General features: G+C 47.0%; 2 protein-coding genes across 3 annotated transcripts in view; one reads left to right on the forward strand and one right to left on the reverse strand.

Moving 5' to 3' along the window:
• The window catches only part of LOC148442664 (uncharacterized), a 76,974-nt gene that overhangs the window by 34,727 nt on the left and 18,300 nt on the right, over positions 1-23,947 (forward strand). The window lies entirely within an intron of this gene.
• LOC148442665 (uncharacterized) overlaps positions 8,702-23,947 on the reverse strand; it is a 210,378-nt gene continuing 195,132 nt past the window's right edge. The window contains exon 14 of the mRNA XM_088463621.1: positions 8,702-9,934. Within this exon, the coding sequence (XP_088319747.1) occupies positions 9,504-9,934 (431 nt within the window). The 3' untranslated portion in view covers positions 8,702-9,503. The remainder of the gene's footprint in view (positions 9,935-23,947) is intronic.

Consider the following 23,947-nt stretch of genomic DNA (forward strand, 5'->3'; position numbering starts at 1 on the left):
TAAAGATATGTTTGCAATGTATGTACCTCTACCAGTTATTTAATTTTTCTTTATTCCCCATTTATGTTTTATATTGCGTTATTCCCCATTTATGTTTTATATTGCATTATTCCCCATTTATGTTTTTCTCTGTATTTTTCTGAAAATAAAAATTTAATATTGGAAAAAAAAAAGAATAAATATTTTCATTATTTCACTACATTTATATATATATGTGACAAGAATCCCATAGACTGGGTGAAATCCATCAGCAGCTTTATTTCTCACCACGGGCAGGTATACAGGATATGGCAGTTTCACATGCAAGATGTTACACAAAGTCTTCCAAACAGCAATATACAGAATATTTCTTCAGAAGAGTCGCAGGTCCCGTAACACTAGTCACTAGACCCGTAACACTAGTCACTAGACCCGTAACACTAGTCACTCCCGTGCCTATAACCTGGGTGACTATCTCGCCATCAGGATCAGTTTCCCCAGTGTCTCTGTAGCTCTTACACCAGCCTCACACAGCTGCCTTTCCAGACTCTGATTGAGGCAATACCTGAACTGGACTTTTCACATTCCTAATGCTTTTGCTCTGCCAAACCTGGGAGATCTGGATATTCCACATTTACTTTATGTGGAATTATACTGACCATGTCACAATATATATATATTGTGGTAAGACAGGTTGTCTCTGACATGAATTGCCCACATTCCTGTGGGATCAGCTCCCTCCAAGGGAGGCTAGAGTGAAGCCTGTGCATTCTGCAGTAGCAGTGGAGGTGTGGAACTCCAGGTTTTCACAGGTGCACAGGCCCAGCTGCAGCTCATCACTGAGAGACGGAGTTTCAAACTTTCATACACCTAGTGCTCTGGGCACTGATAAGAGAGACTTTAGTCCATAATGATGTAACCTCACAAAGAGCTTCAACAGCTGATAATTTCTTAGCTCGTAAACCAGAGTGCACAGGTTACACGACCTGCACCCAAAAACTGGCAAACAGATCCCTATCAAACAGCTTTTTACATGTTTGAGCACCCATGTAATTTATTACCTACACTGTCCTTGTGGTCCTTTCTACATAGGGAAGACCACAAGGCAGTTTAGAGGATGCATGGCCTTACATCGGTCATCGGTCTGATTGGCGCTTAATGGTCGTGAATAGGAACAACCTGTAGCCGCCATTTTAAAGAATTCAAACACAACTTGTCCACATTAAGGTATAAAATTATCGATCAGGCACCAAAACCCTTAAAAAGGGGGATAGAGCAAAGGATTTGCTTAGAATGGAGGCGAGGTGGATACATCACCTAAATGCCATAGCACCCAGGGACCTAAACCAGAATTTTAACCTTGTTTCTAATAGATGAATAGAATTTCGAACTGATATGGGATCTTCTGTGCTGCTATACAGATAGTGAGTACATTTAAAAGTAATTCTGATTATATGTGGACACTAAGTACAAATAGAGATATATGATGTCTACATTGGCTCTTCCCTTTTTTCATGAATATATTATATGTATGCGGTTTTATGCTTCATAAGTAGATGGCTTAAAGAACAATTGGTTATTTCTATGCATTATTTCCAGCATATACAACCTGTTCCATTCTATTATTTATATACACATGGGGTGATTATTCTTCTGTTTAAGTTCTGTTGCCAGGCAACCTACCGGGAAACAGGAAGCACCAGGGGGCGCGCGTCACTGACCAGTGACATCATTGAGGATCGACCTGCCCCTGAAACGTTAGTAAATGGGGTCTGGTCTCCTGATGTAATGTGATTGCTTCAAGTCCTGTGAGTGCCGCCAGTTGGGAAGTGTTATATATATATATATATATATATTATACACACATACATATGGATAAACAAAAAATTAATTATGGTAAAAATGTACCTTTGTTAGCTCTCTTTCTTCAAAGTCCATAGAGTCCACAGGGAGACCTTGGGGTGCAGTTAATGGGAACCAATCCGGGCACCACGCAGTTAAAGATTTCATCTCACAAAATGCCTTGGGTCCACCCTGCCCCCAAGTCAGAGGCCCCTCAGGTGGTAACAAGCCAAAGGCCGAAGGAGGATAAGAGAGAAGGAAGACACTCAAGAATCACATTCTCACACAAAAGGAGATGGGAAACCGGTGACCAGAAACATCCCATATGAAGCCAGGTGCGTCAGGGCGCGTGCCCTGTCGACCCTATGGACTTCAAAGAAATAGAGTTAACAAAGTCCTTACCATAACTCTCATTTTCTTCTTCAGGGTCCATAGGCTCCACAGGGAGACCTTGGAGATGTCCCAAAGCAGTCCTGGGGACGCTCCTGCGCTGAGAGGAGAATCCAGCGCCCAAAGAAGGCACCCTGAGAGGCGAAGGTATCAAATGCATAGAACCTTAAAAAGGTCTGGACAGAAGACCACATGGTTGCCTTACAAAGCTGAACAGCCGAGGCCCCACGGCAAGCTGCCCACGAGGAACCCACGGACTGAGTAGAATGAGCCTTAACAGAAGTTGAAACAGTCAGTCCTGCTTGCTTGTAAACTTCTCAGTTAGTTTGCTTATTGGCTGGCCATCCTTTCTTGTGAAATCCATAGAGTAGAAACAAGGAGTCTGATTTCCGAAGAGAACTGGTACGGTCCACATAAATCCTGAGGGTGCGGACCACATCCAATGAGGCCTCATCTGCTGAGAGGTATGGTGATAGAAAGGCCGGTACTATAATTTCCTGATTAATATGGATCTAAAAACAACCTTAGGAGGGAACTCATGGCGAGTACGAAGTACAGCCCTGTACTGGTGAAATATCAGAAAAGGAGACCAACAGGAGAGCGCTCCTAATTCTGAGACTCTTCTGGCAGATGCAATAGCCAGAAGAAAAGGAGTCTGAGCTGTTAACCACTTAAGTTCCACTGAATCAAGTGGTTCAAATGGAGGACCCTGAAGGGCCCGAAGAACTACTGCCAAAACCCAAGGAGCCTCTAGGGGGACAAAGGGAGGTTGAATCCAGAGGACACCCTGGAGGAAGGTGTGGATATGCGGAAGCAGAGCAATTCTACGTTGGAACCGTACTGACAGTGCAGAGATATGCAATGAGGCCAGTTGTAGGCCAAGGTCAAATCCAGCTTGAAGGAATGCCAGTATTCTGTTAATTCAAAACACCTGAGGGTCGTAATCTCTTGTACGACACCACTGCAAATATGTGTGCCACGCCGTGTAGTAGATCCTGGTGGAGGCAGGTTTACGCGCTCTAAACATCGTGTTGATGACAGAGCTAGAGAATCCCTTGGACCTTAGGAGTGATGTCTCAAGAGCCATGCCATCAAAGACAGACAATCCAGGTAAAGGCAAGGACCCTGAGACAACAGGTCCGGACATTGAGGCAGCAGGAATGGAGTGTCAATGGAGAGACTCCGAAGATCTGAGTACCAATGACGTCTGGGCTAAGCTGGAGCCAACAGCAGGACTGTGCCTTCATTTTACTTGAACTTCCGAAGGACCCGAAGAAGCAGGGAGACTGGAGGAATTTACCAGCATCTACCAGGCTTGCTTCGGCATCTCTTATTCTTGACCTGTACAATGGTAACTTGTGATTGTCTCGGGAGGCCATGAGATCCACCTCTGGGAGACCCCATTTGTCCACTAGGAGTTGAAACACCTCTTGGTGAAAAGACCAATCCCCTGGATGCACGTCATGACGGTTGAGGAAGTCCACTTCCCAATTGAGAACTCCCGTAATGAACACTGCCGAAATGGGCGGGAGATGAGATTCTGCCCACGTCAGAATGCGTGACACTTCTGACATTGCTGCCCGACTATGAGTCCTCCTTGATGGTTGATGGTTGCTTTCCCTGAAGAATGTGCTTTGCCAGCATGAGGGCCCTGTACATAGCCTGACATTCCAATATGTTGATGGGCAGGGATGCTTCTACCATTGTCCACTGGCCCTGAAAGGAGTGTGGACCGGTCACTGCGCCCCATCCCCGGAGACTGGCATCCGTTGTTAGGAGTATCCAGTCCGGGATCCAAAAAGGGCGACCCTTGATTAGACGAGATGTCTGTAGCCACCAGGAAAGGGACAGACGCACCTCCGGAGAAAGTACTATCGTCTGAGCTCTGATCCGGTGGGGTAATCTGTTCCACCTGGAGGATCAGCCCCTGCAGGGGCCTGGAATGGAACCGAGCATATTCCACCATGTCGAATGTGGACACCATGGATCCCAGAACCTGCATAGCCGAGTGGACTGACATCTGGCGACTGCGGAGACATCTGCGTACTCACAGCTGCAGCATGGAGATCTTTTCTCTGCTTGTGAGAGTCCATAAGGGCTCCCAAATGAACCATTCTCTGTGAGAGAAGTAGGGTGGACTTTTTCCAATTGATTAACCACCCGTGTGCTTGTAGACAAGCAACTGTCAGTTGGAGGTAGTAATGAAGTAGTTCTGGAGAACTTGCTAACAAGAGGAGGTCGTCCAAATATGGTAGGAGCTGGATACCCTGACTCCGCAGGTGGGCTTCCATGACAGCCATAATTTTGGTAAGCATCCTGAATGTCCAGTGATACCATGTAATCCCCAGGTTCCATAGCCAGTATGATGAATCGTAAGGTTTCCATCTGGAACCTTGGCACCCTGAGGAACTTGTTGAAATTTGAGGTTGAGAATAGGCCAATGAGACCCATTCGTTTTCTGATCCAGAAAGAGAGAATATCCAGTCCCTCGTTGAGATGGCAGAACTGGTACAATTACACCTGCCTGCAGCAAGGACTGTATGGCTTTCTGGATCTGCAAGGCCTTGTTCTTATACGAAGGAGGGCCTGTGCAGAGAAATTGGCGGGGAGGCCTTCAAAGGAATGAGAGGACTTACCCCTGAAACCACTTCTCATACCTAAGCATCCTTGGTGGTTTGCCACCAGAACTGGGCGAACTGAAGTTGGCCTCCCACTCTGGGGTCCCCTAGAGGGAGCCCCGTCCCGTTAGGCTGCAGGCTTATCCTCCGGTTTGGAGGCCGGGCGTCTAGTGCTCCAGGCCTGTTTCTTAGGCTTGGCAGTCTTCTTGGCAGCGGACTGCCTAGGGAAGGACTGTCCTTTGGATTTTCCTTGGGTATGAAAGGACCGAAAGGAGGAGCTTCGAGACTTTGCAGGAGCAGATGCTAAGGGCAGAAATGCAGATTTGGCCAACGTGTCAACAATCTTGTCTAGGTCTGGACCAAACAAAATCTCTCCATTATAGGGTAAGGCCTCCAGGCCTTTCTTAGATCAGCATCCACGCTCCAATATCATAGCCACAGGGAATGGTGAGCAGACATGGCCGCAGCCGAGACCCTAGATGTAAGTAGACTAGCATCCAGAGTGGCCTCACCGATATATGCAGCCGCATCCCTAATATGGCTGATCACTGCACCTGATTCTCTGGAACTTCCAAGGTCCTCAAGTGTATCAGCCAAACTCTCTATAGCCTTAGCTACCGAGGAGATAGCCATGAACGGCTGGGCAACAGCTCCTAAAAGAGAGTATATAGAATTTAGGCAAGTTTCCACCTTCCTATCCATAGGATCCTTTAAGGAAGAAATGGAAGGCATAGGTAACGTTGCACTTTTAATTAACCGTGTAACGGGTTAATCCACCGGAGGTGGTAATTCCCACTTCTTACAATGAACCTCAGGAAATGGGTAACATGAGGTCAAACGTTTCTGAGGTTGATACCTTGTACCAGGCGATTGCCAGGTATCAGCCATGAGATCCACCAGCTGATCTGATAAGTGTCTTCGGCAGTATTTCCTCTATCTGTTTAAAAGGGGCTGGTTCATCTCCTCTATAACCAATGCGGATCTGACCGCACGCACCAGGGCAGGAATATAATCCTTGACTTAGGCTCCGCCTCATGACGAGGGGAGTTGGGGTTAGAGGCATGAGCAACATCTCCGTCATCAGATGACATCTGACAGCTGTGTGGATTGAGATGACAACACAGGACGCTTAGCTGGTCTAACAGGTTTCTCACTCTGCAACATGGTCTGAAGAGGAGAGGTTGCTGCAAGACACTGTACTGAGATAGAGAAAACATCCACTGATGGTGGAGATCCACCCTGTGGTAATCCCATAGAAGGAATGACCACCTGCTGTGGTACAGGAGGGGTCTGCATAACCAGTGGCAGTCCCTGTGAGGGAGGGATGAGCTGCTGTGGTACCCCCATAGGGGAAAACACAGCCGGGACCGCCAGGCGGTCCACAATACAGGCCAACATATGCGAAAAAGTCGCCCAAGGTGGCTCCCGTACTGATGTTGGGGAGTTCAAGGAACCTGGAGGGTTATAAAACCTCACACATAATCCATCCCGAACCACATCCTCCTCACTGAAAACTGCAGTACATATCTACAAGATTGCGGCATGGGTACAGGAATGTGTGCATTGCCCGTGTCAGCCATTTCTACAGGGTAAAATGACACACAATATGGTACTGGGGCCTGATTCAGGGCCGCTCACAAGTGGCCCGATGTTTATGTTCTGCGCACACGCTGCGTCCGGCGTGCGCGAGCCCCGGCGAGCGACTGAAGTTCAGTCGCTCCGGGGCTCGCTACAAGTGGCTGTCGATGGTGAGTGACAGCTCGCCCCGTTTTGTAGGCAGGTAGGGAGGGTTGCCGCACAAATGCAGGCGTTCCCTTAGGAACTCTATTAGAGCAGGAAGTCCACTCAGGCTTGCGGCAGTCGAGACCCTACCCCAGGGTCTCGTCGCAAGCCCGATGGTCGCGATAATCGCGACGGGCTCCAGCCCACTCGCACAAGCTGTGGGTGGTCACCCACAGCTTTGCGAGCGGCCTGGTTTTAAAAAAAAACCCAACACATCCTGATTCAGAGCGATGAATCAGGCCCCGAGTATAAAGCAACCACAAGTATGTATAAATACTAACAGGCAGAAATATACTGGTCCTGTCTTATGCTAAGGTAAGATGCAGGAACCTGTTGCCTAAATATGGCACAGTGCAGTACACAACAGTATGTGACAGATCTCACAAATATTGTATTGCGTATATATATATATATATATATATATTTACACTATCATCGTGTGATGAAAGGAAGACACTCTCCAGACTTGGCTTTGAGTTTGCAATATTAATCAGTTTAATAGGACATACCAAATTAATTTGCCAACGTTTCGGTTCATTAAGAACCTTTGTCACGGCATCTCAGTATTTCTTAACATCAGCAAGTTTTAACTAAAATTGGGGTACATAATAACAACATCAGCATATGGTCTAACAGGCCCTATATTATTTACCCAATATGAGTTTTACTGGGGAAAGAATGTAATAAAGCCTATACATGCAATGACTGGTACACAAATCTATACATACACAGATATATACATATGAATAGACATGCACGTCTCCATAGTGACAGAAGGATACTATATACATGTATTTAGACTATTGCTGCCAGAGTATATACTCATCATGTGCTTAACACCACTAGTACCAAGTTGCTAGGTGAGATAACATTAGCCTGTGAGGGAATGGTGGTGCTACATATAACATACAATTGTAGTACTTATATTAGAGCTTGACTGCCTGAAGGCAGTATATGCATCTGCCAATGCATGGCTGCTATAAACTAGTTGCTGGTAGATTGTAGCTTAACAGACTGACAGTGGTGTATGTATGTGCCAGTGTATTGCTACCATTAACTGGTAGCGTCTTACCTGTTGGTCCATAGGTCAGGTGAGGTATGTCTTTTCTCTGAGCATCCTTGCCAGCACTGCGTCTCAGTTTAAATAGCGCCCACAAGGAGGCTTTATTACATTCTTTCCCCAGTAAAACTCATATTGGGTAAATAATATAGGGCCTGTTAGACCATATGCTGATGTTGTTATTATGTACCCCAATTTTAGTTAAAACTTGCTGATGTTAAGAAATACTGAGATGCCGTGACAAAGGTTCTTAATGAACCGAAACGTTGGCAAATTAATTTGGTATGTCCTATTAAACTGATTAATATTGCAAACTCAAAGCCAAGTCTGGAGAGTGTCTTCCTTTCATCACACGATGATAGTGTAAATATATTTGTGGGTAACTATCAAAGCTACCCTGGAAAACACCCCAGCAATTAATATACACAAAAGTGAGAGTGCCGGACCACTCTTCTATATATATATATATATGAGGTCAGATATGAACCACCCTAACAACACCTGTATTAGGGCAGAATGAGAGAAAGAGTGTAGCCAAAAGCTGACAGATAGAAAAAAAAGACACAGATAGCACTAGTCACATACAATGCAGGAAAGACGCTGCAAAGCGGCACTATACTCAACTACACAGACGCAGTGTCTGGTAGGAAATAGCGCTACATACGCTGACCCTGGCGAGAGGTATACAGGGAGACCAGACCACGCACTGTCCTGGGAGAACTGCGACTGCACCTTAGAAAATGGCCGCCAGAGACCTCAGAGGCGTGTCCGGAGGAGGAGAGCAGCTCAGAGAAGCCAGACCGCAGTGGAATGGCGCGCTGAGCTGAGGAGCCGCTTAAACAGGGAAGCTGTCTCCCCTGGACGGTTATTAAGTCCTGGGACGCTGGTTTCCTGCACCAACATGTCCCCTGGTGGTCAAGTTAAATGCGATGGCCGGAGCCTGCGTCCACACCCAGCACCTCCCTAGACTGGAGGTGTCGACTGCCATTACACATGGGTCACCGCGAACGGTGATCCGCCTTACCTGTCCCTTGATGTCTGGGTGCAGTCTAGGTCCTCTCCGGGGGCCCTGGCTAGCGCTGACCCCTAGATGCCCGCCGAGATTCCCAGATCAGTACTGGCGTCGCAGTACCGGAGGATTGACAGAGTTGCAGTGCAGACGTCACACAGACAGTCTGTTGCTGTGCGCTCTAGTCTTTGTAAAATAAAATCAAGAAATAAGCGTTAGGGGCTGATGACCAGCCCCCCCCTACAAAATGGTGACCCGACTCCGGCCGGGCACCAACGAAACTGAGGAGCCTCTGGCTCGATGTATAGGGAGAGTGGACCCAAGGCAACCTGGGAGCTGAAAGCTTTAACTGCGTGGTGCCCGGATTGGTTCCCATCATCAAAACCCGAAGGTCTCCCGGTAGAGCCTATGGACCTTGAAGAAAGGTAGAATATTAGGTAAGTGGAGTCATACAGAGGAGTATAACAAATATCTAGGTGGTAGGTAGGACTATGTGAAGGGGCTCTTGTCTATCTGGACAGAGATGTCAGGTAATAGTGATGAGTTTGACTGATTAAATTAAACCATCTGGGTGGAGCAAATTCATTTAGAACATCCAGATCTCTTCCTGATGGCATAGACAAAATCTGTCACCGCCCGAGTCTTCATATTAAATACTATACAAAATTTTAATTAATCTTTATAAAGCCTTATATTAGTTATTTATTGTTGTTTAGATGTCACTAGCGCTGTACATCCAAGATGGATAATTTAAAATGTTAAAATACTGTGTGACTGCAGTGTTGCTACAACTTAGTTTTGTATCAGCTCATAGAAATGCTTTTCACCTGTGTGACAGCTGATGTCTACCAAGATCTGATTTATATGTAAAACATTTCCCACACTCAGAACATGGAAATGGTTTCTCACCTGTGTGACTTCTCTGATGTGTAACCAGAGCTGATTTTTGTGTAAAACATTTCCCACACTCAGAACATGTAAATGGTTTCTCACCTGTGTGAAGTCTCTGATGTGTAACAAGATGTGATTTGTATGTAAAACATTTCCCACACTCAGAGCATGGAAATGGCCTCTCACCTGTGTGAGTTCTCTTGTGTACATGAAGACTCGATTTGGTTCTAAAACATTTCCCACACTCAGAACATGGAAATGGTTTCTCACCTGTGTGACTTCTCTTATGTATAACAAGAGCTGATTTCTGAGTAAAACATTTCCCACACTCAGAACAGGGAAATAGTTTAATAGGTGTATGAGCTGCACTATGTGTAACAAAAATTGGGGTATCAGGAGAACATTGCTCAGAATTAGAGGGGTCAGATAATATATCCACACTGTGAGGTACTGGATGTATATTTAGCATAACGGGATTATCTCCTGGAGATTCCTGTGTGATGTTATCTTCTATTTTAATATCTGTAGACAAGATGAGATCTCCCTCCAAGTCATTCTTGCTTGTGCGTCCATCTGCTGGAAATACAATAACTGTATTATTATTATTACTCACAGCTCTTTATATAGCATAGACATACTGAGAAGCACTTTATATAGCACAGACATACTGAGAAGCACTTTATATAGCATAGACATACTGAGAAGCATGTTATATAGCACAGACACACTGAGAAGCACTTTATATAGCACAGACATACTGAGAAGCACTTTATATAGCACAGACACACTCAGAAGCACTTTATATAGCACAGATATACTGAGAAGCACTTTATATAGCACAGACATACTGAGAAGCACTTTATATAGCACAGACATACTGAGAAGCTCTTTATATAGCACAGACATACTGAGAAGCACTTTATATAGCACAGACATACTGAGAAGCACTTTATATAGCACAGACATACTGAGAAGCACTTTATATAGCACAGACATACTGAGAAGCACTTTATATAGCACAGACACACTCAGAAGCACTTTATATAGCACAGATATACTGAGAAGCACTTTACGGAGAATATTTAGTCACTCACATCTGTCCCTGCCCCAGTGGAGCTTACAATCTATATTCCCTACCACATGGACACACATATACACACACTAGGGTTAATTTGTGTCAGAAGAAAATCAACCACTATGATTTTTGGAGGGTTGGCGGAAACACATACAAACTCCACACATATAGCACCTTGGTTTGGAATCATACTCATGACTTTAGTGTGAAAAGATAGCAATGCTAACCACTACACCACCTTGTAACTATTATGAATGAATAGGTTTAATATTCAGGTACAAACTACAAATAAGACTCTTGATGAACAGATAAAATATTGGCATAAAATGGCACAAGCACGTTATCAGCACATGTCATAGACCCAGGGACAGGCAGATAGCACATCACCAATGTATATCTCCCCCAAATGCAGACTTTCCTGGGTAACGTTCCCTAGTCAGCATCACAGAGCAGGAAGCTCTTAATTAGCCAGTGACGTTGGTGAACCACAATATCCATCTAGACCGCCCTCACACATACACACAGGAGACTTGTGGGCTAATTACCAACAACTGCGTCCACACTACACAAAGTTCTCCAGGTGGATATATATGTAGCACAAGCAGCTTCTATATGGTCCTCTGGTCATCCTCAGGGAGAGTAGCCCCACCAGAGTCATGTTATTAAATTAGGGTAATGAGTCACTGTATATAACCGCTGAGAGGGAAGGAGAGCGATAGGAAAGGAATGGTGCAGGGCAAAGAGCGGGGGAGGCAGCAGGACAGGGTAGGGGAATGGTGCCGGGCACAGAGAGGAGAGGCAGCAGAACAGAGTAAGGGAATGGTGCAGGGCACAGAGCGGGGGAGGCAACAGGACAGGGTGGAGGAATGGTGAAGGACACAGAGCGGGGGGGGGCAGCAGGACAGGGTAAGGGAATGGTGCAAAGCACAGAGCGTGGGAGGCAGAAGGACAGGGCAGGGGAATGGCACAGGGCACAGAGCGGGGAAGAAGAACGGAGCTAGGGAATGGTGCAGGGCACAGAGCGGGGAGGCAGCAGGACAGGGTAGGGGAATGGTGCAGGGACAGAGCGGGAGAGGCAGCAGGACAGGGTAGGGGAATGGTGCAGGGACAGAGCGGGGGAGGCAGCAGGACAGGGTAGGGGAATGGTGTAGGACAGATGGGAAAAAGCAAAAAAAGAAGACAGCTGTAGGGTAGAGCAGAAAACAGAGACAGGTCAGCAATTAAAGCACAACAGTACAGACATCCAAGCACAGAGACTGGGACATTGTGCAATGACGAATGTGTGGTTGTGTGTGAGTAGGTGAAGTGTGTGTGACGTGTGCGTTGTGGTGTGTACTATACAGCATATTTGGGTTGGTAACACACAGTGACATAATCTGATGGAGAGACAAGCAGTATAATAGGGGCTGATGGCTCCTGATGTATGAGATACACCAGAGAGTGTGCGGAGGAGACTGGTCAGATCTCTGGGCTGGTAACACACAGTGACATGATGTGAGGAGGAGAGCAGGAGTATAATAGGGGCTGATGGTTCCTGATGTATGAGATACACCAGAGAGTGTGGGGAGGAGACTGGTCAGATGTCTGGGCTGGTAACACACAGTGACATGATGTGAGGGGGAGAGCAGGAGTATAATAGGGGCTGATGGTTCCTGATGTATGAGATACACCAGAGAGTGTGGGGAGGAGACTGGTCAGATCTCTGGGCTGGTAACACACAGTGACATGATGTGAGGGGAAAGCAGGAGTATAATAGGGGCTGATGGCTCCTGATGTATGAGATACACCAGAGAGTGTGAGGAGGAGACTGGTCAGATCTCTGGGCTGGTAACACACAGTGACATGATGTGAGGGGGAGAGCAGGAGTATAATAGGGGCTGATGGTTCCTGATGTATGAGATACACCAGAGAGTGTGGGGAGGAGACTGGTCAGATCTCTGGGCTCGTAACACACAGTGACATGATGAGAGGGGGTGAATAGGAGTATAATAGGGGCTGATGGCTCCTTACTACCCCACTGGGCAGACACATTTTCCTCATTAGTTTCTAGTTACAGAGGAGAGTGTAGGATATGAGAATGTTGTAGTGACTGAGCAATGAGAATATGTGACTCTTTTCTGTAATTAATGTTCATTACTCACCTGTGCTGATATCAGTAGGGATTTCCTCCTTCTTACACTGCTGATCACCCCTCGCATACGTCTCTTCTTCTCCCTCTGTATCTTCTACCTTCATATCAGTCACATACGTCTCTTCTTCTCCCTCTGTATTATCTACCTTCATATCAGTCACATACGTCTCTTCTTCTCCCTCTATATCTTCTGCCTTCATATCAGTCACATACGTCTCTTCTTCTCCCTCTATATCTTCTACCTTCATACCAGTCACATACGTCTCTTCCTCTCCCTCTGTATCTTCTACCTTCACATCAGTCACATACGTCTCTTCTTCTCCCTCTGTATCTTCTACCTTCACAACAGTCACATACGTCTCTTCTTCTCCCTCTATATCATTCATCTTAATATTAATCAGATATTCACCCTAATTAAATCAGAGAATAAAAAATTGCATAATGTCTGATGTCATTACTTAAAATTACACAATATAATATCAGCGTAACAGACACACAGATTCTGTACAGATCATCTAGTGACAGTCAATTTGATCTATTGGGGAGACCCAAAATCCCACCTACCTGATGCTCCTTTGGGGTCCTGTGATTCTCCTGTGAATAAAGAGCATGGGGACATCTCTCCGGGGTATTTCTATTACTGGGTTCATCTGTAGGAGACACACAGTGACTGAATACATTGTATAAATCAGGTTATGTGAGTATATAGGGGGCCCCCATACCTGCTCTCCCCTGTACAATAAATGACAGTCTCCTCTTACCTTGTGATGTGAGGGGCCGGTGATTCTCCATCAAGTCCTTGTACAGACACTTGTGTTCCTCTATATACTCCTCCTCCTGCATGGAGACATAGACAGTGACATACTGACACCTTATAGGAACCTGACACACACAATGATACAGTCATCACCCAGAGACATCCCCTGGTGTTACTGTATAATGTTCCATTCCAAGCAGTCACCTCTCCAGTCATCACCCAGACACATCCCCTGGGGTTACTGTATAATGTCCCATTCCCAGCAGTCATCTCTCCAGTCTTCACCCAGACACATCTCCTGGTGTTACTGTATAATGTCCCATTCCCAGTGGTCACCTCTCCAGTCAGCAGCTGAATGATCTTATTGGTGAGTTCCAGGATCTTCTGGTCATTATGTCTCTCATGTATCAGTGAGTGAGGTGGAGGCACCGTGATAGGGCTCTGGGTCTTGCTGAGCCCTCCTGACATACAGGGATGGCTGCTGGGTGTCTCAAAATCACTGGATGTCTTCTTCACTACTGTGTAATCCTGTGTATTGGGGGAGACACCAAATATCAGTACTTACACTCTGAGAACTCCTTACCTCCCTGTCATGTCCCTGTATTATTACTATAGATATCAGTTATGTCATTGTGACACTCCCAGATCCTCTCACCTCCCCAGTCATGTCCCTGTCTAATTACTATAGATATAAGTGATGTCACTGTGACACTCCCAGATCCCCTCACCTCCCCAGTCATGTCCCTGTATTATTACTATAGATATAAGTGATGTCACTATGACACTCCCAGAGCCCCTCACCTCCCCAGTCATGTCCCTGTATTATTACTATAGATATAAGTGATGTCACTGTGACACTCCCAGATCCCCTCACCTCCCCAGTCATGTCCCTGTATTATTACTATAGATATAAGTGATGTTACTGTGACACTCCCAGATCCCCTCACCTCCCCAGTCATGTCCCTGTATTATTACTATAGATATAAGTGATGTCACTGTGACACTCCCAGATCCCCTCACCTCCCCAGTCATGTCCCTGTATTATTACTATAGATATAAGTGATGTCACTGTGACACTCCCAGATCCTCTCACCTCCCCAGTCCGCGTGGCATCCCTTCGATCAGGATGCTGGGTGTTGGGCTCCCGGCGTATGTCTAATGACAGTTATTTATGCACGCCCAAAGAACGCCGCTTTGACACTCAGGCATACCTGTGTTCGCACATCCACTCCCCCGTTTTCCAGGACCTTCCCCTGTTACCACACACAATTATTATTATTACTATAGATATAAGTGATATCACTGTGACACTCCTAGATCCCCTGACCTCCCCAGTCATGTCCCTGTATTATTACTATAGATATAAGTGATGTCACTGTGACACTCCCAGACCACCTCACTTCCCCAGTCACTGTATTAATTGCTATAGATATATGATGTCACTTTGACACTCCCAGATTCCCTCACCTCCACAGTCATGTCCCTGTATTATTTATATAGATATATGATGTCACTGTGACACTCCCAGATCCCTGTCAACTCCAGTCATGTCCATGTTTTATTACTATAGATATAAGTGATATCACTGTGACACTCCCAGACCCTCTCACCTCTCCAGTCAGCAGACAGATGATCTCCAGGATATGATGTAAGATCCTCTCAGTCCTGTGACTTCCGTCCTTGTCCATCCTCAGTGAATCAGTGAGAATACAGAACGTGTAATTAAGACTGGTTCCTCCCAGCAGGACTTTCTAGGAATAAATCACAGAGAACACATATAACACAGACATATAACACTAAGTGACCAGTAAGCCTCCCCTTTGCCCCCAGCCATAGAGCCCCAGTCAGTGTCTCTCAGAGGTTCCTGTGACCCAGCTGCCGTCACACTACGCTGTTTTGCATAAGGTTACACCAATATTCCTCTCCTAGCCGGGGGTCTTATTCCTTCCAGACACATATCAAATCCTCTTTGCACCACTGGAAATTTACATCAGTGATAGGACACTGTCCTTTATATTGTATCTGGCCTGCAGTACCTCTGTGCCACCAGAGGTGCTGCTGATGCATTCTGATATTGTCTCCTCACATGCAGGAGTTAATATCACTCCCCTGTTTTACCACATGCACCTGCCTCACAGACTATTTATTATTGTCCCTCACCATGCCCCCTGCTGGTCATTGTTTTCCCTGGATTGTATTCCACGGCCTGAACCTGATCTCCTGTCTACTGGACTCTGCAAACTGCAACTCTAGTGCTGTCTGTGAGTCTGTCTCATCTACTCTGCAGCTTTTTGCCTTTGCCTGTATCTAGTCTGTAATACTCCAGCTCATCATATGTGCAGCTAAAGCCAGCTGGGCCTCTGCAAGCTGTCCCTCCTATTACTGCATGTGACTCTGACTCACCCACTCTGCAGTATATGGTTCTTGTTTGTACCCAGTCTGTATATCCCCAGCCTATAATATGTGCAGCTAAAGCCAGCTGGGCCTCTGCAAGCTGTCCCTCCTATTACTGTATGTGACTCTGACTCACCCACTCTGCAGCATATGGTTCTTGTTTGCATCCAGTTTTGCAGCCTTTCAAGTTTCTGTTTATCACCAGTTCTAGTCGGTTCATATATCACTCCTGGCTTCTCTGCATTGCCTGCACTATGGTTTTGTTTCAATCAACAATTTATATTTCACTATGCTCCTGACTCAGCTGTCATTACAAGTATCCAGTTACATAACAACAGAACAGAAACGGGGCTTTCCAGGTGATTTGGTTTCTGTTTTAATTTCACCCTAGAAAAGGATGATGTCAGACCTCATAATTACACAAATGACACTATTCACTCTATTTCCTAGAGACGTATTACATACATGCATACATACATACATAGAAAGAAAATCCATGCATAAATACATACAAAATTGTAATGGGGATTTGCGGAGATATTGAAAGAGCTTTTTCACAAGCTCTGAGAGTGATTCCTGAAATCCCCCATAAGTCTCTCCTGGGAAATGGCCAATAGATTATTCCCCGCACATATATATGATACATTGTTCCATTATAAAGACTCCCTGTAGCTGAGCATTATAGCTATATACTCCTTATTGCGCCTGTGCATGCCACTAATAAATGATCTGGTACCCAAGCAAAAAACATAAGAAATTCAGGACCCTTTTCACAGCAGCTGTGAGGAACACAGACGGGACCTGGATCGCTCAGAGCAGCTGTGAGGAACACAGACGGGACCTGGATCGCTCAGAGCAGCTGTGAGGAACACAGACGGGAACTGGTTCACTCAGAGCAGCCGTGAGGAACACAGACGGGACCTGGATCACTCAGAGAAACTGTGAGGAACACAAACGGGACCTGGATCGCTCAGAGCAGCTGTGAGGAACACAGACGTGACCTGGATCACTCAGAGCAGCTGTGAGGAACACAGACGGGACCTGGATCACTCAGAGCAGCTGTGAGGAACACAGACGGGACCTGGATCGCTCAGAGCAGCTGTGAGGAACACAGACGGGACCTGGATCGCTCAGAGCAGCTGTGAGGAACACAGACGGGAACTGGTTCACTCAGAGCATTCGTGAGGAACACAGACGGGACCTGGATCACTCAGAGAAACTGTGAGGAACACAAACGGGACCTGGATCGCTCAGAGCAGCTGTGAGGAACACAGAAAGGACCTGGATCGCTCAGAGCAGCAGTGAGGAACAGAGACATGACCTACATTGCTCAGAGCAGCTGTTAGGAATACAGACGGGACTTGGATCGCTCAGAGCAGTAGTGAGGAACACAGATGGGACCTGGGGGGCAGGTCAGACCTGGACGCAACGCAGCGCACTTTCGCAGCCGTCGGTATGATTTACCACCGGACCCATGCCCGGCGGTTGGAATCCCAACAGCGGCATCCCGGCAGAGGAAGAAATCTTGATAGTCAAAGGTAAGTATCTACTAACCTATTTCTACCCCCTAACCCTCCCTTAGGGGTGCCTAACCCTAACCTTCCCCCCAGTGCCTAAACCTAACCCCCCCTTCCCCGCCGCCTAAACCTAAGTCCCCGGGGGGTGCCTAACCCTAAGTCCCCCGGTGAGCCCCTAACCTAACCTTCCCCCCACCCCGCGGCTATCTGCGTGGCATCCCTTCGATCAGGATGCCGGGCGTCGGGCTCCTGGCGTATGTCTAATGACAGTTATTTATGCACGCCCATAGAACGCCGTTTTGACACTCAGACACACCTGCGTTCGCACATCCACTCCCCCGTTTTCCAGGACCTTCCCCTGTTACCACCCACAAACGGCACTGTCACTCAAAGTAGCGCTCATTCTTTGAGCTACGAGCGCATGATTCATGATTGCAGTGACTGGCTCGCTCACTGCGATGCATACGCACGTGCAGACGGTCAACTATCGGCCATAGCGTGCAATCGTGGCTTAGTGGCCGGGTCTGAATCAGGCCCTTGGATTGCTAAGAGCAGCTGTGAGGAACACAGACAGGACCTGGGCCACTCAGAGCAGCTGTGAGGAATACACACAGGACCTGGATTGCTTAAAGCAGCTGTGAGGAACACAGGCTGGACCTGGTTCGCTCAGAGCAGATGTGAGGAACACAGACGCGACCTGGATCGCTAAGGGCATCTGGGAGGAACACAGACGGGACCTAGATCACTCAGAGGAGCTGTGAGGAATACAAACGGGACCAATGGGAATATAAAGAGAGAAAAAATCCTAGGAACCGAGACAGAGAAGAGACTGGAGGGGATACTAGAAGGAAGATACTGGAGAGAAAATGAACAGAAAGAAATAATAAGCAATGTTTCCGATCAAGTTCTCAATAAGGCCCAAATTCATCTCCTCAGCCAGGGATATCCTTTATTCTTACACAGTGTTCTCCCCAGGCTCTATGTTCCGGGCGCATCGCCCAGCAAGAAACCGCCCAGCACTTCGCACTCCCCCCACAATGCGCATGCACGTCTCCTACCGCCCGGTCACCCTTAATGTGTCCTTGTTGCCACGGACACGGGTGCCAGACATGCCAACGTTACATGTTCATGAGGGTTCCGGGACGCAGCGCATTGGAGCGGGGGGAGTTGTCGGGAGACGCTGCAATGGGACCGGCGGAGGTGCCGGGCAGGGGATGCGGCTATGCAATGGGAGAGGTGCCGGGCAGGGGACGTGGCATTGGGGCGGGTGAGAGTGCCGAGCAGTGGATGCGGCTATGCAACGGGGGAGGTGTTGGGCAGGGGATGTGGCATTGGGGTGGGTGAGAGTGCCGGGCAGTGGATACTGCAATAGGGCGGGGGGGATGTTGTCCAACACAGTGCAGGGGCAGCGTCAGACTGCAGGGCAAAGATCCCTCCCCCTGTATAAAAGTAGTGTTCCCGCTAGGCTGTTTTAGCGGGGCGCGGCGCCCTGCCCTCCTTCTGGAGGGCAAAAAGCACCCTGCCCTCCAGGAGGAGGGCAAAAAGCGCCCTGCCCTAACAGCCTGCGGGAGCCGTTCTCACCCGCGGGACGCAGTGTCCCGCGGGTGGACAAACATGCGGTGACCCGGTCACCGCCGGGGAATAGACGCCGGGCGCATGCGCCCGGCGTCTATTCTCCCTTTCTGCAGCGCTTGGGGGCTGCCCGGCATGTCCGTAAGCGCCGGGCACGCCCCCAAGTATGACGAAAAGGGGGACGCGTCTTATAGACACGCCCCCTTTTCGTAACCATGCCCCTTTTCGGACGCACGCGCGACCGAAGGCGTGCGCACAACATTGCCCTCTCTAGCTCCGGCGCCCTGCCTGCCGCCGGAGCTAGAGGGAACACTATAAAAGCACAGGCGCACTGTTCAGGCGGAAACAGTTGCCTAAACTGTTTAAAAAGAGTAGACCTGCGTCCACTCTCTGTGTTGGAGCTGGAAAAAATAAATCTATGGGGACAGTATTTTGGAGCCTGCATTAGGGGACAGTATCTGTGGAGCTGCTGTATAAAAACTACATTCTGTGTAGCCTGCAATAGGGGCCAGTATCTGAGGGCTGTATCAAAAATATTGTTTTTTGGTGCCAGCACTAAATACCGTGACGCTGATTTCACTAGAGGGACCAGATCCTACAGACTTTGATTATGATAAAGCTGCAGACAACTGGGCCTCTACGAAGAAGAGGAGGAGAATTAATATATAAATTGTTATTTCAAGTTTAAATCATTATAAGGTCAGGATTTAAAACATTTTATTATAGCGAAGGACCCCACCCGGCTACTTCTTGATGCCACCCAGCTGGAAAACAATTCTGGGGAGAACACTGTTACATATACAATGGGACGTATCCAATGGGAAGGTCAATAAACAGATGTTTGCAAGAAAACCATTATTACACCAGTTTTATTCTAATAGAGAACACAGCACAAATCTAACAGCAAGGACCCAAGCAATGACCAGGCGTGATCCACAGTAGAATTAGTGATGGAAACAACGACCTAGTGTGGAAACCAATTTAAGCTACAGAGAAAAAAAAAAAAAAATCCAAATTGAATCCAGATTTTACCATCTGTCCACCGGCCGCTGTTATCATGGATGTTATCTCCAAGAACTGGACTCACTACAGCCACAACATGGAGGAAGAGCTGAACATCTAAGATCTAACAAAGGGAAGAAACTTCGGCCGTGAGAGAAATACAAGGATGGAAAAATATTATCATGAAGACATCCAGGAAGGCTGGGAAAGCGGTACTATGGCCAACAACAATGTGCAATAGGGAAACAGCGAGAGAGACCTCTATGATGTTCGCGGCTATGAGGAACCCTACCAATAAATATACACCGGCACAAGGTGGCAGCAGAGGCCATCAGAGCAGGGACAATGTATAATAGGGAAGAAACGAGACAGACCCCTATGATGTAAGTGGCTATGAGGAACCCTACCAATAACTATACACAGACACAAGGTGGCAGCAGAGGCCATCAGAGCAGTAACAATGTATAATAGGGAAGAAGCGAGACAGACCTCTATGATGTAAGCGGCTATGAGAAACTTTACCAATAACTCTACCAAGGCACAAGGTGGCAGCAGAGGCCATCAGAGCAGGAACAATGTATAATAGGGAAGCAGCAAGAGAGACCTCTATGATGTAAGCAGCTATGAGAAACCCTAGCAATAACTATACACGGACATAAGGTGGCAGCAGAGGCAATCAGAGTAGGGACAATCTCCACGATGTAAGAGGCTATGAGGAACCCTACCAATAACTATACACAGACACAAGGTGGCAGCAGAGGCTAGTAAAGCAGGGACAATATATAAAAGGGAAGAAGGGAAAGAAGGTAAAAGGGGTGGGTAAAACAGTAAAAAATAAAATGCATTGGTCATAAAGGAGGAGGGGGGTTGTAAAAGGAAAACAGGGACGGAGGGGGGGGTCTATTGTCAACGGGAGATGGTAAGTAATTTTTCAATGGGGGCCTATGGACAAGGAAGAGTCACCGATTGGGCATATTTTTTTTATTAAATAAAATATTATAATATAAAATAATAATATCACATATGTCCCGGGGGCTTGTTATTCCCCCTCATATATCACTGTACAGTCCCCTCTCCCCTATATAATAATACCACATATCAGTGTATGCTGGGAGCTGTGTTATTCCCCCTCATATATCACTGTACAGTCCCCTCTCCCCCTATATAATAATACCACATATCAGTGTGTGCTGGGGGCTGTGTTATTTTCCCCTCATATATCACTGTACAGTCCCGTCCCCTATATAATAATATCACATATCAGTGTGTGCTGGGTGCTGTGTTATTCCCCCTCATATATCACTGTACAGTCCCATCTCCCCTATATAATAATACCACATATCAGTGTGTGCTGGGAGCTGTGTTATTCCCCCTCATACATCACTGTACGGTCCCCACCCCCTACATCAGTGTTGGCTAACCTTGACACTCCAGCTGTTATGGAAATACATAACCCAGCATGCACTGCTACAGTTTTGCTATTAGGTCATGCTAAAACTGTGGCAGGGCATGCTGGGATATATAGTTCCACAACAGCTGGAGTGTCAAGGTTAGCCAACACTTCCCTATATAATAATAATACCACATATCAGTGTGTGCTGGGAGCTGTGTTATTTCCCCTCATATATCACTGTACGGTCCCCTCTCCCCCTATATAATAATACCACATATCAGCGTGTGCTGGGGGCTGTGTTATTACCCCTCATATATCACTGTACAGTCCCCTCTCCCTTATATAATAATAATAGCACATATCAGTATGTGCTGTGAGCTGTGTTATTCCCCTCATATATTACTCTACAGTCTCCTCTCCTCCCCTCCCCTATATAATAATAATAATATAATATATACAGGACAGGTTACCTGGGTCCGGCTGTCAGGAATATCTATGACAAAATGGCAGCTAAAGCCCCTGTGGCCCCGCCCCCTGTGCTCTGTGACTGGGAGACTACAAGAATATGGCCGCCGGTCACCGTACATGAGGACACCATTACACTATACATCTGTTACTCTAGTGATGAAGCTGATTGCTAGTTACAGGACGTCTCTCCTACTTTGTGGCGCCTGATTGGCTACTCGCTGCTGCCAATCACCGCACTGATGGGATTGAGAGGAGGGCGGTGACTATGATATGAGGGGCGGGGCAGGTAGTAGCCATAGCTACACGGGAGATAGAGAGGGGCGTGGTTATGTATTGGGGGCGTTTTTTCTATTACAGGAAGAGGCAGAGAGCGGCTGGGAGCAGGTAATTGTATTTATTATTATTATTATTATTATTATTATTATTATTATACAGGGGGAGCAGCCTGTGGTGTCCTGTTGTTATTATTATACAGGGGGAGCAGACTGTGGTGTCCTGTTATTATTATACAGGGGGAGCAGACTGTGGTGTCCTGTTATTATTATACAGATGGAGCAGCCTGTGGTGTCCTGTTATTATTATACAGGAGGAGCAGCCTGTGGTGTCCTGTTATTATTATACAGGAGGAGCAGCCTGTGGCGTCCTGTTATTATTATTTTCATACAGGAGGAGGAGCCTGTGGTGTCCGGTTATTATATAGCAGCAGATGCAGAGTAATAATAACACTAATGAGCTGTCAGAGAAAGGAATAACACATAATAGGTATAACATGTATGTATGGGAAGTAGTCTGTATCCCGACAGTCAGAATCCTGATGCGCCCTATAACGTCTGCAGGATCTGGACGGGTCAAAATGCCGACAACTTCAAATGGTGAATTTTAGGGTTAGGATGCGAGAGTGGAGGGTTAGGGTACCAAAGGGGGGGTTATGGTAAGGCTGCTGAAATGAGGTAGGCCGTGGAGGGGGTGTGTGGTTAGGGTTAGGCTGCGAGGGGAGGGAACTGGTGCCAAAGGAGATGGTTAAGCTAAGGCTGCGGGTGGAGGGGGGGTGGTTAGGGTTAGGCTGCGGGAGTATGGGTTAGGTTTAGCCTTAGAATACTTACTGAAAATTGCCCTCATTATCACTGTCAGGATTCCGATGCCGGCATTTGTGCTATATAAAGTACTTTGGGCCTTATTTATAAATGAGTTTTATAATTCACAACGAGGGATAAAACTCGTTTCCTATGATAATGTTGCTCCAACCAACCAGCTCCTTACTGTTATCTGTTTGTAAGATGACAGTTGGGAGCTGATTGGCCGGAGCACTATTTATCATACGCAGCGAGTTCTCTCACTTGTTGTGAATGATAAAACTCATCCTATATTAGAAAAATAGGTTCAGGAACTCCTGGGAGGGGGGGAGACATAGATGGGCGGAGCTGTGAATAATGTGGGTGGAGCTACAGCGGGGTGGGGCATCTATTGGTGCATAAACAATTTTTCTTTTTTAAACATGAGAGTCTGGGCTGTGGCGGTGTTATTATAACTCTCACTGTCTCCTCCCATATGTCCCTGATGACATAATCTCCTATTCTGACTTATCCTTTCCTCTGCCCTTATTACCCCTTCTCCGTGTCCCTTTTCTCTTCTTTCACCATTTGCCCCACCCTGTCCCCACTCCTAATAACCTCAACCTCTTTCCTCCACTTTTCCTAACTAAGGTCCTTGTTCGCTGCTTTTGTCCCCTGTCTCCCCCATACTGTGCCCGCTTCCTGACGCCATCTGCACTAACATCTCCTCTAGGTGATCTCTCCTTGTCAGCTCGATAGTGCTCTCTCCCTGACGACTGCTCTTTGTTACCCCAATTGCCCCTGATTACCTCTTGTTCTTGAAGAGGAGGTGGCACTGAGACAAGGAGGGGGGACAGATCATGGGTGCTGGGGCCCGGAAAGGAGTCAGCACAAAGAATAGGAGGAGGGGAAAGAGGTGGGACAGAGCAAAGAAAGCCAGCCCCAGCCGATGTCCCAGATGGGTGGCACCACTGGCCCACACACTATGTGCAGCTGTAGACATGGACATGGCTGA

Source organism: Taudactylus pleione, unplaced genomic scaffold (assembly GCF_031769625.1).
Source record: "Taudactylus pleione unplaced genomic scaffold, aTauple2 ptg001421l, whole genome shotgun sequence".
Taxonomy (NCBI): Eukaryota; Metazoa; Chordata; class Amphibia; order Anura; family Myobatrachidae; genus Taudactylus; species Taudactylus pleione.